At 43.0% G+C, this 16,928-nt stretch overlaps 1 protein-coding gene across 5 annotated transcripts in view; it reads right to left on the reverse strand.

The window, feature by feature from the left end:
• Window positions 1-8,939: 8,939 nt before the first annotated feature.
• MBNL2 (muscleblind like splicing regulator 2) overlaps window positions 8,940-16,928 on the reverse strand; it is a 105,907-nt gene continuing 97,918 nt past the window's right edge. For all 5 annotated transcript variants that reach the window (XM_085215623.1, XM_085215620.1, XM_085215624.1 and 2 more), the window contains one exon: window positions 8,940-11,929. In XM_085215623.1, the coding sequence (XP_085071749.1) occupies window positions 11,802-11,929 (128 nt within the window). In that variant the 3' untranslated portion in view covers window positions 8,940-11,801. The remainder of the gene's footprint in view (window positions 11,930-16,928) is intronic.

Raw genomic sequence — 16,928 nt, forward strand, 5'->3', positions numbered from 1 at the left:
TTTTAAACCTGTTACACCTCATCCAATACATTCAGCGGACTTTCATGCACTGCAACACAATCTCATTTTCCCCTTGGTCTTCTCCAGAATCTCTGATCAAATTCCATCTTCTTTGGAATTTTTCTTACTGAGGCATCTCTTTTCTGAAGCACAGGATCCAAAACTGGACTTGCTATGTGAGCTAAGGCGGAGCTGGACAGGAAGAACTCGCCTCCCAGGGAGGGTGGGAGGTTTATACCTACCAGTGTAGCCTCAAGCTTTTCTTCACAGCAAAACCATGCCCGAGTTGATTGGTGCTAAGCTTGTGATCTGTAATTAGCCTCTCCCACTCACCTCTTTCATGAAAAAGTTTTGCTCAGCTAATGATACCTCACCCCAATTTTGAGAAACTGATTGTTCCTATCTAAGGGCAGTACCTTGCACTTGTCTTCACAGAATTGCATCACAGATCTTGTGCTATTTTTTCCTACTCTTGTCAGGTTCTAATTTTGTCTTCCAACATACTTGCAGGCCCTTGTCAGCTTTGTAGCATTCTCAAATCTAATAAGCATCGTCTTTTCCATGTAATACACCAATAAATGACTAGTTGCTGGACAATGCCCTAATAAAATAAGTATTCATTATGTTTACTCTTATTACATAAGAAACTACATTTATTTTATTGAGTCCAGTGCATATTGGATGCAGCTCTGTGACCACAGAAATTATGGCAGAGCAGAGAACTGAGTTAGCTAGCATAAATAGCACACAAATACCCTCTTAACTTGAAATTGTAATTGGGACTGCCTCATCTGATTCTTTAGGTAGCATTTTCTTTTTTCCTGAGAAGTTCCTATCTGCAAACACACAGTGCCTTTAGATATGGCTGCACCATTGATCATTCCTCCACTGAAAAGATTATAGGTCAGGTAAAACTTGTGATGGCTCAATTCTTTTGAGGGCTGAGACATAATTCACCTCAACGGCCATATCTCATGCCAGGCAGCTGTTATCAAAATCTAATTGTTTAATCAAAAAGCCTAATGAATAATATATGTTGCCATATAATTTTATTGTGCTTACTCTTCCTAAAATGTGCATTGCTGTGACATCAAATGTGCTCCTTCATCAAAGCTACCAAATGCTTAAAAGTCAAACACCGGCTTTCCTGTAAGATTAAAAAAAAAAAAAAAAAAAAGTTTTAATTGGCTATTCTCATCCAGTTTCATCTGGGAAAGCATGAGGTAGATAACCTCAGAGAGCACATAAATATCCAGCGAGGAATTGCACAAAGCGGTGGTCCAGAAAGATGTTGTCATGCATGTAGCATGCACCAGATGGAAGCTATGCAGTAAATCAATACCAGATTGAACTGGGAAATCATACTGTGCATGGGCTACCTTGATGGGCATCTGCTGAAACACCATCTCAGTGGCTCGTGGCCTTCAGTGCTTAAGCCAGCTGTGAAGGTGGCTGGTGAACCCCCAATTCATCCACGTATTTGAAAGATGTGATCCATTATCTTTTCAGCTATGGTCTAATGTAGCAGGGAAATTGTTTCCCTGAAGTAATTTAAAAGTTGTTGGGAACAAAACCCAGAAAACAACTGTTTAGGTCTCCAAGATCCAGAAGAACAACTAGCTGCAGTTTAACGTGGGAGGAGGAGGAGCCAACATTAGCTCCAAATCAACCATGAGCAAATGACCTCCCTATCAGAGTATGATAGATCCAAAACATTGCTACTCATGCGCATCTCCACCGTGCTGAGGTATGGCTGCAGCTCATGGCAGGGCTGCTTGCTGGTTTGGGGTCTGTAGGGATGTATGTCATGAGGGGACATAGGTGCAACTCACTGCTCTGGGGTAGTTTAACAAGGAGAGGTGTGTGCACGTATGCTAGCTGTGGTTATGTGTCTCACTGCTGTGCCTGCTTTAGAAATAACTCACTCCTCACCTTACCACAGTTTTCTTTACACACAGGGAGATGGGAGCAGGAAGTTACCGGTCACTGCAGCCCTAAACATTTGTCTTAACGGTACAGATCAACCACCACGATTTGAGAGCGGCCTATTTGTGCCTGTTTGAGCAGGAAATATTATGTCTCACCTTCTAAATCAGCCTCTGTGCAGATGACAGTGATGATAGTCAAAACCTCCCCCCATCTATTTAGAAAGACGAGACAAAGCAGCACGTTTTGGTTAAATCAGACTATTTACAAATCTCTTTGCACTTTCTTTTATTTCCGTATTTCAGGTTGTGCCTGGGGAATGGACTGAGCTTGATATATAGTTATACAGTACCATTTGATTAGAAGATGAAACATCTATTTAAAAAAACATAAAGGAAATTAAGGAGCAGGAGCAATCTGAGCTGCAGTATATTCCATGGCCTTGAAAACCTTCAGCTGGAGTCTCAGCCGCTATAAATTGGCATGAACTCCAGTATCTTAAAGCTGCATTGGTCTGTGTGACCCGAGGAGGTGACCTCTGAGACTACTGTATAAATATAGAGCTTTCAACCTGCCAAGGTCAAAATAAATAATATTTTTGTCCAGTCCTGGCTACATGCGTCCGCGTCGCTCCTTGATTTAAGCAGCGCTTTACGAAGCAGCTGAGGTGAGGGCGCGGCCTACATGTTTCCGTCTCTGAGAAGACTAAATCCAGGTGCTGCACAAACCAGATCTTAGCAGAGCCATTTTCTTTCATCAGTTTTATGGTGAATTGGCTCAAGTGTGCAGGCTCTTGGAGCATGGAGCCACATCCAGCTGTGCCTTACAATTAAGCTAAAATACAAAAGAGAGACAGCTGTTTATCTCTGCAAGTATTTGTGAAGTAATACGTAGGATGCTCTGAAAGTGATGCCTCCTATTTCTTTCCATGGAAACTACAGCAGATACACAGTAACACTCTGATAGAACAAATTTTCAGCTACTTGAAAAAGCAACACTCTTTTTCAACACAGTCAGCACTATTAGCTAAGCACTCCACGCTTGTAAAAATCTGCAGAGGTGGATGTGACCCACTGTTGCTATCTGCACTGCTGAAATGCACTACCCACTGCCTCACTGTGCTGACATCCATTGGTTGGGCTCTGGAAACATTCAGCAAGCATCAATGAATGTCAATGGGTGCTCTTTTTTCTGCGTGGAGGAATTCAGTGACACTCCTTTGCTTCATACGCTCTTCCATGTCAGATGCCATTCTGTCAGACTGCCCCTCTGCTGCCATCTGTCACACAGCAACAACATGGAATGGGATATTGGTGGGAAGTCACATGGCAACCTCTACTGCCATACCACCACCATCCACCTCTGATGTCGTGGGCCAATAAAAAAAAAGGAGGCACTACTTTTGGAGCAGCTCCTGTAGTAGTAACAATAAAGGAAAGTAAAATAGAATGCTTTGTTTGTGCTATTTATAAAAGTAATGATTCAGTTGACTATGAAATGATGGTTGATTTTGGGCACTTTGAGTGACTAACATTTGATTCTGACCGAGTCATTTTCTGAGAGGAGAAGAAAGCAAGCTGTGCTCTGAGGAAAGAGCTCTGGATTTATATAGAGAGGTGCTGCTGAGTAGCACTGCTGGCATCCTTTATTTAAATAGGAATAATTGTATTGCACAGGAAACTTGGATTTGAAAGCAATTCCTGTGATAATTACTCCTACAGAGGAATTCACCACAACTTGAAGGCCGGTCTCATGTCGCAGAAGATCGTCTGCATTTGGGCTAAAATTGCTGCATAGGGAGAGGAAACAGGCAAATAAGAAAGAAGGTAGACTCCAAAAAGACAGGTCCTTTCAATAAAATGGTTCATTTCAGCAAGAAGGAGCAAAGTGTCTCTTGGAGTGATCATCTGATGCAGAAGGATGTGAGAGGCGAGTAAGCGAACAACAGTGCTGTGCTTGGATTTCTTTCTGTTCAAGTGTCCCTGCTGGGTTCTTGTTGCACAATGCCCCCTCGCTGTGCTACCACTTCGCCTTCCATTGGGTTTCCACAATACCTGATAGCTGTCATCAAAATCTGCCCCATGGGGTGCATTCACTGTGAAATACCTGCAAATTTATCTTACCCTGTAGTTGGAACACTTGTCAAAGTGGGCTTATTTACAGCGAGCCTGGAAAGAAGCCTTAGCCATCTTCTCCCTAGTCTCAAAACATTGCATGGAGCAGGCAGAACACTGTCTGCAAAAAGTCCTCTCCAGGAATGTCCTGGCCATTCTACCATCAACACAAAGTGAATCCCTAATTAAGCAGTGCTTTAAATACTCAGACCCTTGTGGCTTCCTGCTTTAGTTACGAGAATGAAGACTGTCTGGTCAGTCTAACTGGAAATAGCTCCCACACAAGCTTTTTTTTACAGCAAGGAGGTTGGACCAGATGATCTTTAAGTTCCTTTCCAACCCAAGCTATTTTGTGATTCTTATGATTCGTAAGCTTGCAGGAAATGTCTCTGTGTGGCATAAGATGCTTTAAGAACCCCACAACCTCAGACAGAAGTGAAGGAGCAGAAGTTGGCAGGCAGCATAGGGTTCCTGTGGTGCACATATGCTCAGAAGAGAAGCTGAGGTGAAAGTCAGAGCAAGGAGGGTTTGGCTGCTGGGGGTGGCTGGGGAGATGCACAGCACCGTGAGCCCCAGAACTGCCTGGCAGGGTCACCCAGGCACCTCTGCTGGCTCCAGCCTTCCATTCTCACTCCATTTACTCACACAGAAAGTCTGGGGCTGAATGCAAAAGGCCTAACTTTTGTGCAGTAAAAATATGCTTCTGTTATTACTCTAATTCATCTTCCACCTGACATTAGTGGGCCAGTACAGAGAAAAAGATGACTAGAAGAAAACTATTGCCATTGTTTAGGCAGTCCATAAAAACACTGTAGTACATCTAGAAAATAGAGCGGTTGCAAATGACAAAGTGGAGAGTTAGCTGACAATTTGATGTAACTAATTCAGTTGCATTTGCCTTATAGGCTCTCTGTATGTTGCAAATTATTTTTGGATTGTACTTCATACAGAGGAATATTTGAATTACCTTGCTGTAGAGGCTGTTCTGTGAGGGATAAGAGGAATTGATCTAGAAGACAAATGATCGCATCTGAGATGCGCATTTAAAGAGGACTGAAGCAAACTGGAAATTAAGCCTGACCTTTGAAAGCTGCAAAGGATGTGCAAGCCATCTAACTCCCAAGTAGACTAGAGAGAAAAACACCAACCAGAAGTTCCCATACATAGAACTAGATCAGACAGAGTAAAGTGGGTCCACCCAAACAATTTAGAATAAAACAATGTATTTGCATACGAGAATGGTCCTTTGTAATGGTTTTAAACTAAGACAGGGGAGGTTTAGGTTAGATATTAGGAGGAAGTTTTTCACACAGAGGGTGGTGATGCACTGGAACACCTTGCCCAAGGAGGCTGTGGATGCCCCATCCCTGGAGGCATTCAAGGCCAGACTGGATGAGGCTCTGGGCAGCCTGGTCTGGTGGTTGGTGACCCTGCACATAGCAGGGGGGTTGAAACTAAGTTATCATTGTGGTCCTTTTCAACCCAGGCCATTCTATGATTCTATGATTACAACTGCATTCACACTAAGTTATAAGGATGAAATCATACTTGCATTGATACAATCACAGTGATGGAATAAAGCCCATATGATAGTTATGCCTGATGCTACATGTCAGAGGGGTATGGTAATTCTAAATTCCTCCCTATAATCTGGTAAGGGATGCCAACATCTCAAAGTCACCAAATGTGAAATTTGTGTTGGCGATTTATATGACTTTCTCAAGAATGCTATGAGCTGCTCTTCGGCCTTACCTTCGTGAGCGTGTGGGCATTTAGGTGACATGAGAAGCATTCCTAGGCACCACCATAGGTGAATACAAGCTTACGTATGCAAAAATACTTGGTGATGCTGAGTACCTAAGGCCTCCACAGGCGCCTCCAGACTTGAGATATCCATCCAGCTCTGTGCTCCTTCAAAGCAGCTCCAGGCCAAGTGTCTGAGATGACAGAACAGCTACAGGTAAAAAGCAGAATCCTTCCTAGCAGCTTTCCAAGTGTGGGAAGCTTGCTGGCTCACAGTAGCACTGTCAGTCACTAACTTCAGCATCTCTGAATGCACTCCACTGGCATTCAGCGTGGTGGCCTTAAGCTGAAAACAAGGAAGTAAATGCATCTCCTCTGTCTAACACCCTGTGAAATGAGAGGCGCTTGCAGCAAACCTCACCGCCACCACCAGCACCTCCACCCTGAGCACAGCCGCGACACCAACAACGCGGCCAAGGAGGATGATCACCAAAACTTGTTTTCCTTTGGGGCAGTAACCAAATGCAGCTCTTTGAAGATGAGAGGAGCGGGGTGTCTTTCCTGCAGTGATTTTCCCACATCATAAAGCCACGTGCATTTTCCTCACTGGGAAAGAAGCTTTGATGGAAATGATGGGACTGCAGCACCGCACTGCTTGTATGAGCAGTTCGCACCATTATCCTACTTGTAAGGTTTTTCCCTTCTTGTAGCAGAAGGTATTTTCATAAAACAACGTGTAATTTATTTCCTGCAGTTTCTGAGGGTTCTCTAACCACTGAACTGGACGAATGAGAACTTAGCAGACATTTGTATAATTGATTCATTCACAGATAATCTAACTATATAATCTATACCTATCACAATTTGCTCAAATAGAATACATACCAGGAACAGTGACTGCTTTGATGCAGCAGCTGAGATGGTATTTCCCCCACCACCTCCCACAAAAGCAACAGAATCACTGTGGTCTCTCTGAAAAGCCTTCTGAACTGTCAATTATATGACATTAAAAAGGGAGGTTACTTGAAAAGTAGGGCTTGGTAAGGGCTTGGCTAGAGAAATGATTGCAGGCATAGGGAACATGGTATGATCAGATGCCAAGGAAGGTTTTCAGCAGTTCCAGACAAGGTGTATTTTTGGGTCTCATCAACTCACACAATGAATGCCTCCAGCAGAAGGTCCAGTACAGAGTCCACACTGCCTGACTGCCATGCCCACAAGTCCCCTCTCCTTCATCAGCCACAATTCAGAAGGTCTGGGTTGTTGCTAGACTTTCTACTGGAGAGAAACAGCTCTTTTTGAAACCAACCCCAGCTGCTGTTTTGGTAACTTGCTCAGCAGACACTCCCAGAGCACAGCACGGAGACGGCTGAACCAGTTTTGGCTTCCTCCACTGTGTACAAACATGCAAAGCTATCCCAGCAGGTACTGATCTCTCAGATGTCACATATCCTTTTGTTTCACATTATTAATTTCAGTGGGCCTGCAAAAAAACAGCCCTCAGATTGCTTCAGTCCTCTGAACTGCAAGACAAACAGAACCATGCTGCAAGTATGAATCATGCCTTACGGCCATGGATGTGCCACATGAGGCCTGAGGAGATGGAGCTGGCCGGGCTGATGTGAAGCAACGTGATGTCCCTGGGGCAAGGGATTGTTCCCCGGGGGACACAGCATTTGGCACTGAAGTGGTGAGACCAGACTGTGTGTGAGGGCACACGTGGCTGCTGAGCCACAGCCCACAGCCAGCTGCCCTGTGGGGAACACCAAAGGTTTCCAAAATCTCCTCTCTGGAAATACCTTCTTCTGGAAACCCCGAAATTATCTTCGCACACTGAGATGTACAGAAATCACTGGCTTGGTGGGCTCCCAAAAGCTCTCATCTCCCAGAAGAGCTTCTCCATTGCTATGCAGGAAACAAAGACATTTTTAGATGAGATAATGAACACGTCCTGACCCTGACAACTTGCCAGAAGGTCACTGCAGGCTGAGGTTTAACTCAAAAGGGCGTAAACAGAGAAAGTTTCACCTCCTCAATCTCTAGGTGAATTTGAATAGTTAGCTGCTCCTGCTTCACAGTGCCCTTGCAGCCCTCTAATTCTCCAGCCCTCTCTCTGCAAGGCAGCCCTGTGTCTCTCCTCCAACCCACATGCTCGTTCTCAGCAGGCTTCTGGCTCCATTTGCTTGTGGTGCATCCAAACTGACTGGTTGACCTGGTGGTTTTCCACATCACTTGTGACCTTGGACTCCTTTCAAACCAGTCCCATGCTGATGCAATGTGTACAACCTTATGACACAAATTCTTGATTCTGCATGTTCCTAAGGGAGCAGAAATTGTTACTTCCTTTAATCGTTTAAACAATGGATCGGAGGAGATGGCGTGAGGAAACCATAGAGCTGCAAACCAGTGTTTTTAATTCCTCCTCTGCCACTGAGCTCGTTGTGTGATCTCTGCGCTTGGGCAATGCTGTTCTCCCAGAGGAGCTATGAGATGATGGGGACAAGTTGATGGCATAAAGCTCTGTGAGATGTGGGCAAGGCAAGACTGGAGCATGACAAACCCTGCAGTGCTTACCTATCCGTGAGCTACCCCAGTGAGCACCTGCAGGTGGGAGGGGCACAAAATGACTTTTGGGGAGCTAAATCCATGTGGTCCAGTGTCATGGAATCATAGAATGGCCTGTGTTGAAAAGGACTACAATGATCATCTCGTTTCAACCCCCCTGCTATGTGCAGGGTCACCAACCACCAGACCAGGCTGCCCAGAGCCACATCCAGGCTGGCCTTGAATGCCTCCAGGGATGGGGCACCCACAACCTTCTTTGGCAGCCTGTTTCAGTGCGTTACCACCCTCTGGGTGAAAAACTTCCTCCATGGCACAGGAATATCACACTGCCCAAAGCTCTGCTCCGTGCAGGATGCAGGCAGCAGGCCGGGATGGTCCTTTGGCAGGCAGCAGGCGTGTGCTGTTTAGCAAGGCAAAGGCCATGTGTGTTCAGGAGCAGGGGATCACACGTAACAATTTGTTCCCTGAATATGTAATCAAGAAAAATGGTAAGCTTTTAAAAGACAACCTGTGCTTCCTTTGGTCCATATTTGCTGCCCCTGCCCCTTCTTCTCAGTCACCTCTCGATAAAAGAAGGGTCCGACTCGGCTGTCACTTTAAAATGCTTCTTTTTATTTCAGTGGTTGTACATTGGGTGAATGAGTTGAACGTCACAACAGAAATAGAATGGCTATTTAACAGACCACTAGTAGTTATACGCCGGAATCGAGCGAATGGAGGGGCTTCTCAAACTGTTACCGAGGTGTTGGTGTGAGCGCTGTCAGTTATACTGGATGAGAGAGGCAAACAAAAAGGTATTTTGGTGAGGAGCTGTATCGCTCGAAGGAAATTACGCTGAGACATCTCAAGTAGCTTGAAACTACGCCTCAGCCGCAGTATTCACTGCCTCTGTGTTGGCCCATCTCATGGTTCCTTTGGGGGGTTTTATTTGTGTGTTTTTTGTTGGTTTTTTTTTTTTTTAATTAAACAAAGCATTTAAAATTTAATCATCTTCGTTAGACTTTTTTTTTTTTTAAATATAAACAAAGTTTTGGCAAATAATATTTATACAGAAAAATAGTTTTAGATCTTCCCAAATTTTGAAATAGTCTATAAAATTACTTTATAAATAAATAAAATGCAGAATCTGTTGTACACGTATTTGCACATCTCTGTAATTGCCTCCTTACCGTTAGCATAGGTTTGTACTTTTACAGTTTTTAGGAATATTACAAAGTCGTCAAGTCGGAAAGTGGATCTCTTATTAAAAATACATTTTCTCTTTTTGTCTGTCAGTTTATCTGGATGAAAGACCTGATGTATCTGAAGCTTCGTCATCCATGGGCAAAAAATAGTCGTATTGGATTACTTGTAGAAAACATAGAATAACAGTTATTTCGAAACATAAAAAGTTCACACAAAATGATGTCTTGAAGAGTTATCTACATAAAATATTTAAACAACATGGATAATTTACCATTTAGTATTATACAATAAGCTACCCAAATGCCTAAATTAACTATTATAAAAAAATAAAAACAACTTTGACAGATATAGGCAAGTTGCAGTGTCAACTACCTAGTTATAATGACTGAGAAAGTCTACAAATATTAGTGTTTTAATAGTATATAATGGTGATACCTTAACTGCTAAAGTAACAAGTTAAGATACGTTATTTTCCCACAAATTAAAACTAACGCAACGTTACAAGCACTATGTTAATTTTACAGTCGAATTGTGATCCTTGTTTTTTTTTTTTTTTTTTTTTTTCTTTTTTCTGTCAGATGATCAAATCTCCAGCTTTATATATAAATAGATAGTAATTAGACATTGGACGAACAAGATTTAGCCCGGAAATCGTTTCCTAGACAAACAGTTCCACTCTTAGTGCCTTCAGTCGTTCCCAACGGGCAGTGCTGCCAAAGTTTAAAATAGTTTACAATCAATCTGAAGAGGTTAAGTTAAAATACTGCAATCACTAATAATGTCCACATAGAAAACTTATGCTGCAAACAATTATACATAATATCCACTTATAACAGCTGTCTTGTTTTTCAAACAATAATTTAAAAACTATGTCATTTCTGTGATACATGTGCAACATATAAAATGTGAAAATATGAAATATTTGGTACAATAGTGCTTGAAACAAATCTCAAATCAAACAAATGAAATTTTAATTATACATATATAATTACCGTGTAAATCAACAAAGTATTTAAAAAAGTAAACAACATTAAAATCTGCTTCATCCATATATATGTATGTATGTATATATAATATGTATATAATTGTATTAAAGATATCTTCATACTTTCGTGACATAAAATATGTTTTTAAAGAAAAACAATTAAAAGAACTATTTTTTCTCCATTCTAATCTGGTTACAATCGCATAACCCAATTAAAAAAAACGCAAATACAGTAATGATTTATTAAACTGAATCTCGTTCTACATTCTTAGTGTTCAGTTAATAACCTAGATTAAAGTCACTTACGAAGTCTCAGTGACTAAACTGAATTTTAATTAAATTAGAGTATTGTACACTTCTCTTCATCTACAGCTTTCTTTTTCTCCTTTCCTTTTGTCAGTTTGGTCTTTTCGTTTGATTTTACGTCGGCCGAGGTTACTCCCTAAGAGCTCGGATCTTTTGGGTAACCTGACCACGAGTCTGAGAGATATTTGCTTCTGCTAGGATTGACTGTTGGCATCAGGCTCACTTTCACCAAGTCTGATGTGACAAAATTTAGGCACTTCTGCAAAGTCTCTTTTAAAAACATTATAAATATACTCGTAAAATAATATTTTCAAGACTTTGTTCTTTTGGGGACTGAAAGGGGTATGAAGCTCATACTGTGCAAAATTTCTCGCCTTTTTTTTTTTTTTTTTTTTTTCTCCTATTCTGCTATGACTCAAATGCAACTTCTCCATACAAGTCAAACACCAACTATGTGCATCTAAAGAATTTGTGCTTTACTTTGGGTTTCTGGCTAAAAATTTCAGACTGGCAGGGTGACGTGCAGGACACCGGGCTTTGTTGCACTTCCTCCCTCTCGGAGTCAAATTGCTCGGGGAGCAAAACCAGGAGTTTTTTTAACCAAGAAGAAAACCCCCAATTATAGTTCGGGTTCAAACTAAACGTGCAACCGGGATATGTTTTTAGCCAATACAAATTAATTATTGCTGAGCTTGAAAGATTCATGAACTGCGAATCTCCCAAGGCTAACTCAATTGGACCATTTCCATTAGGTTTAGTTATGGAGAAAAGACAACGTTTGCAAGAATTAAACTATGTTTAGAAAATCTTCAAAACTAAATGTTACCCTTTATGTCTTGAAACATCACAGCTGGTATCAGGTAGTTAACTATTTTAGGTCGGAGTATAGTAAGCATACCATATTTAATATTCATATATGACATAGCAGCACTAGCTTTTTAGAGTTTGTGATTTGTCCGTAAGAACAAATTCTTTACTTAGCATGCAGTTTGTGGCAATTCTAGAGAGGAGGAGACAGGATAGTATGTACAGTAGCCGTGCTTGGCCATCCGCAGGGAGGCTTCGTGGCACTCCGTCCCGTTCCTGCTGATTACTTCAGGATTATCTGTGGAGAGAAAGGAAAGCGTGATCACGCCGCTAGGTGAGGCCGCCGAGTCCCCAAAATGGGCGGCATTGCTCTGACTACAGCCGGCCTCTATAGGACAGCCTCCCATGCTCTGAGTGCTGGGTGGGAGCCCGTGAGTCTCACAGACCTGCTCAGCGCATCCTCCGCTGAGTGAGGGCACGTGGAGAGGATGGTTTAAGTAACAAAACATGAGAGGGAATCGGGAAACCACGCTTGCCCGGCAAGATGCCCCAACTCTGGACCTTGGTAGGGGGCTGGAGAAGCCCCAGTGCCCACCTTCTTGTGACAGCCAAATGGGGAACAGCATAAGGAAGAGGCGGAGGCAGGGCTGCTCACCACTACCAAGCCAAAAAAAAAAAGGTGTACCGGGCTGGATGTTTGTGTCAAGCTAAAGTGTTGGTTTTTTTAAATGCATTTCTAGCAACTGCTAATTTCTAACACACTATCTGCAGGTCAGTGAGTTGAGAGCTCCTTCACGCTTCCTCATGCCAGCAGGTCCAGGGGGATGGTCCTAAAGGCACCCCTATGCATCCAGCCAGTCGCTAACCTGCCAGTTTGTCTCCAATGGCCTCAGCCTAAGAGTGAAGCAACCATTCTGCAGATGCAAGCTCTTGTGCCTCCAATACTGCGATGGTTTTGGGCAGGATGTGCCCAGTGAGCTTCCAAAATATGAAGGCAATCGACTCAATCAGCACGTAGTACTGGGAGATGATCTGCATTTCCACCCTCTTCCACATAAAGGGCTGTCGGTGAATGGGATATCAAAAGCACGGGGTCTGATCTTTTACTATGCTGTTGCTAATCTGTACTCCAGACCAAAGCACAAATCAAGGAACTGGAGTGCATCGCTTGCTCTTCCTGTTTGATTTGGCGCTCTGTGTATTTTTAAGCTGTGTTTGTAAGTAGTCTGCAAGACAGGCATGACAGCACTTTGACCTACTTGTGTAGTACGCAGACAGACCGCTGCTTAATGCAATATTTATTTTAAAAGGGAAAGAAAAAAGGTGTTTTGAAAATGACTTCAGCAACATACTACCTCTGACATACAGAAAAGAAACACGCTCAGCACTGTGTGGAAAGCACTTGCCCTAGGCACCCCGAGACCATGCAGAACATGCCTCGCAACCCCGCGCTGCCCTGTTCCCTGTGCACCAAGGAGGGCTTTAGGAACAGCATAGCATGCCACAAAGACTGCCAATGAGTACAGACCCTGTCTAACTTGCTGGCATGCTTGAAAGTAATCTCTTATCATCACTGATAACTTGGTGACTCCCACTCTAAAGGGCTGGACGTCTGAATACATCATAGTTACAACAAGGACATATATTTGTAAAGACTTCCACTCATTGTGAGTTTGTGGGCTTATCATCTATCTGCTGTTTCCTATTGAAATAACAGAGAAATACCTTTGCTGAAATAATAAAGCCTTGCCTGTGATAATCCTGGTCCATCTACAGCACTATGACTTGGCAGTTAGTACAAAGAACGAAGCCGTGCTGAAAATAAGACGTGGCCCAGATTATCAGCACTGGTATTTTTAGCGTGTTACGACCCAACATGTCAATGTAATTAATAAAGCAGCTTTAGCTATACTGGGTTAGCCATAGTCACGCAAATGTATTTAAGGGATCCTAAAGTCTGGTTTAATGGAACGTAACCTGAAATCTACACAGTTTAAAAATTAGGATTTCAGATACTGCAGCTGCCTATCTTCCCTGGCAACTTGTGAGGGGACAGAACTTGCATTTTGCTCTCACTTTTTTTCTCCCTGCATCACTATTACAGAAACACACAGAGAAAAGACAGAGAGATCACTGCCACTTCTAGATGTCTCGAGAGGCCAAACCAGACCGATGCTCCCAGCTCCTCCAAACTACAGGACAGCTGCGGGCAACGTGAAAGAGCCGGGTCCTCTTCCCTTCACCATTCAGGTGAGCAGCAGGGTCCAGGTGAGAATCTCCGCCATCCCATCCCCATCCTGCCATCTGTCCCCATTCTCTGCACTCAGGAAGCAGCAAAGACAATGTGGACGCTTCCCTTTTGTGTGCACATCCTGTTTACGTGGTGCTGGGTCCAGGGGAGCAGACAGCAGCTGGAGTTCTCCCCCCCATGTTTGACTCCACTGCATCTTCCTCCTCCCAGCTCATCCCCAGCACATCTTCCTTGCAAACCCAATGCTCATGCAGTCTGTAACTAGGGCATGTTGCACCTTGGCTATTCCTAGCATACGTAGGAGTCCTCTGAGGAAAAATCCTCAAGTCTCTCCTTCAGAAGCAGCTTCTCCAGTGCAGAGGCAAAGAACTGAGGAGCTACGTTTCTTTTTTAACTTAAGCCACAAAGTGTAAAATGCATCCCATAGTCTTTAATTATATCTTCACACCCTATTTCTCCCAAGATATCACAACTCCACCACAGCTTCGTACACGTGTAGCAGCTTCTGCAACTGTTTTTTTTCACTATGTCTGACAGAGGAACACAAAATGGTAAACTACTTTACATGGAAAATACGCAGTGAACCTCTCCCATGTAACCTACAAACAAAGCAATAAGCTCTGATGGAACATGGAAGCTATCTAAGTCTGCTGCTAATTGCTCCACTGCCTGCACACTGAACAAGGAGAAGTTGTACAGACAGTAGTGACCAAAGAACACCCCAGCAAACACTACAGTCTCCACTCCCCCATTACTTGTAAAGAGGTCTACCAACCAGAAATCCTGTTGGAAGGATTACATCTCCTTATGTACATGCACATGACTCATCCCACGTGCTCTGTTACTATTACATTCATTAAACTTCCCAACAACTGGATGTAATGTATTGACACCACAGAAAATGTGAGCATAACAAATGGAAACATACAACTACACAACAAGTGTGCATTTGCGTGTGTGTATGCACACACTCCCATGTGCAATGGTCAATGGCTCAAACATGGGAAAGCACTTTCTCATGCTCTATAAGGATAATAACACCTCCATATCTGCAGGACTGGGTACAGACATGCAGGGAAAGAAACTTTCTGCTACTGCAGAAACAGATCTAATACGAACACTATTTCTAGCAAAAGCACAATGGCCTGGCACTTGCAGACTGAGACACTAATGCACAGAAGATTTAATAACAGCAAATAGCATTGTTCTGAGCCACAGATGTCACTGCCTTCTTACTCAGTGCTTATATCAAGTGCTGGAGACTGCCACTCTCTAGACTAAAATCACTGACATTGTGCCAGTGTTAGTTACTGCACCTCATGAAACTGGTAATAAATGGAAGGGATCTGAATTTCTGCAGTCAAAAGTTTGATTGCCTTTTTTTTTTTTTTTTTTTTTTTTTGGTAAAAGCTGGCTTTTTCAGCTCTCAAATGCAGCAGACAACTGAGCGTTAGCCTGCAGTTCCCTCAGACTCAGCAGAAAAGTAAGTACTGTGAGTACTTACTGTCTCAAGACTTAAGAGTAAAACAGTCTATTTCTTTCCAATTAAGGTGTAAAATCCACATTTGCGAACCTTTTCTGACCTTGAGATTACTCCATGCACTGTTTTACTTAATGCCATTCATGTAATTACTTGAATTCCTTAGGATCATGACTGAGTACTACTGATTTCAGGCCTAGAACTCACGAAACTTGTGTGTGTGTGCTTTATTTTGCTCACCACTGGAACAGGTTGCCCAAGGAGGTTGTGGATGCCCCATCCCTGGAGGCATTCAGGGCTAGGCTGGATATGGCTCTGGGCATCCTGGTCTGGTGGTTGGTGACCCTGAGGTCCTTTTCAACCCAGGCCATTCTATGTGATTCTGGTTCCAGACTTACTATGCAATGATGAACACAGAAAATGTACCATGCTGCATGAATTCAGTGCACATGAACTCTTGTTCAACTCAGAGATCTGTCACAGTGGATATGCTGGAAAACATGACTTTGCGTCTGGCTCAGAGACGTTTCTCTTTAAGAAGTTCTCAAATTAATTCTCCAAATTATACTTCATGAGCGTTAATACTTTCTCAGGTGGGATTAAGATCATACTTGACCTCTGCACTGCAGAGCATTTATCCTTCCAAAAGCGAACTCACATGCAGTAAACATCCCAGCCTTTCAATTTCAGAGCAGTGTACTGATTGGAGTTCTCTGCAGACATCTCAGATGGTTTCAGACATGTGAGCCGCAGCCGGTCACCCTGTTTTACATCTTCCTATCCTACCTCAGGCAACTTATCTTACCATGAGACAAATTACAAACTCATGATGCTTTTTTCCCTCCACCCAATGTCAGAGTCTGTGGCAAGCAGTTCACACTGAGGTGCTTAACACGTAGCCATCTGCGACAGGGCCGATGATTTCTACCACAGTGACATTTTCCATTTTCATGTTTTTCACACCAGGAGCAGGATGGTCAGATGTAAGGAGGGTATACATTAGAACCCTCAGATATTTTCAGGCAGCCTGCTCATATCAGGCTGTCTCATAACTTCTCCCACTCTCTAAAAATAAAACCAACACCAAGTATTTCTTCCCTTTGACATGAAATCCAGGACTATTTATATTTCCCAGTGCCTTTGGGAAATGCCTTCATGTCTTTATTTTTCATTTTCTCTTAGAATGCTCTTCTATGACATGTGCCTTGTTCTTTGTCTTCACAGTGAATCAGTCTCTCTTTTCTCAATCAAAAATGGAAAAAGATGAGTTTCAGACAATGTCTGAAAATATTCAGACATTTACTGAGAGTGCTCACCATCATATCAGTTCTACTTGGTCAGAGGTAATTTGTACGTAGTCGTGCAGATTGATTTCTTTTACTTCTGATTTCTCCCTGGTCAATCAATGCCCCACTCCAGGACTCCCACTAATGCTGCTGCAAGACCTGGGACCTGACCCTGTCCTCAACCACCTGCATGAAAAGCAGCCTGCCTGCTCCAAACACTCTGCTGGAGGGCTGCTTGGGGACACTCTACATCTCCCTCACCTTAGCTACTGCCCTGTCC

This window comes from Meleagris gallopavo, chromosome 1 (assembly GCF_905368555.1).
Source record: "Meleagris gallopavo chromosome 1, MGAL_WU_HG_1.1, whole genome shotgun sequence".
Taxonomy (NCBI): Eukaryota; Metazoa; Chordata; class Aves; order Galliformes; family Phasianidae; genus Meleagris; species Meleagris gallopavo.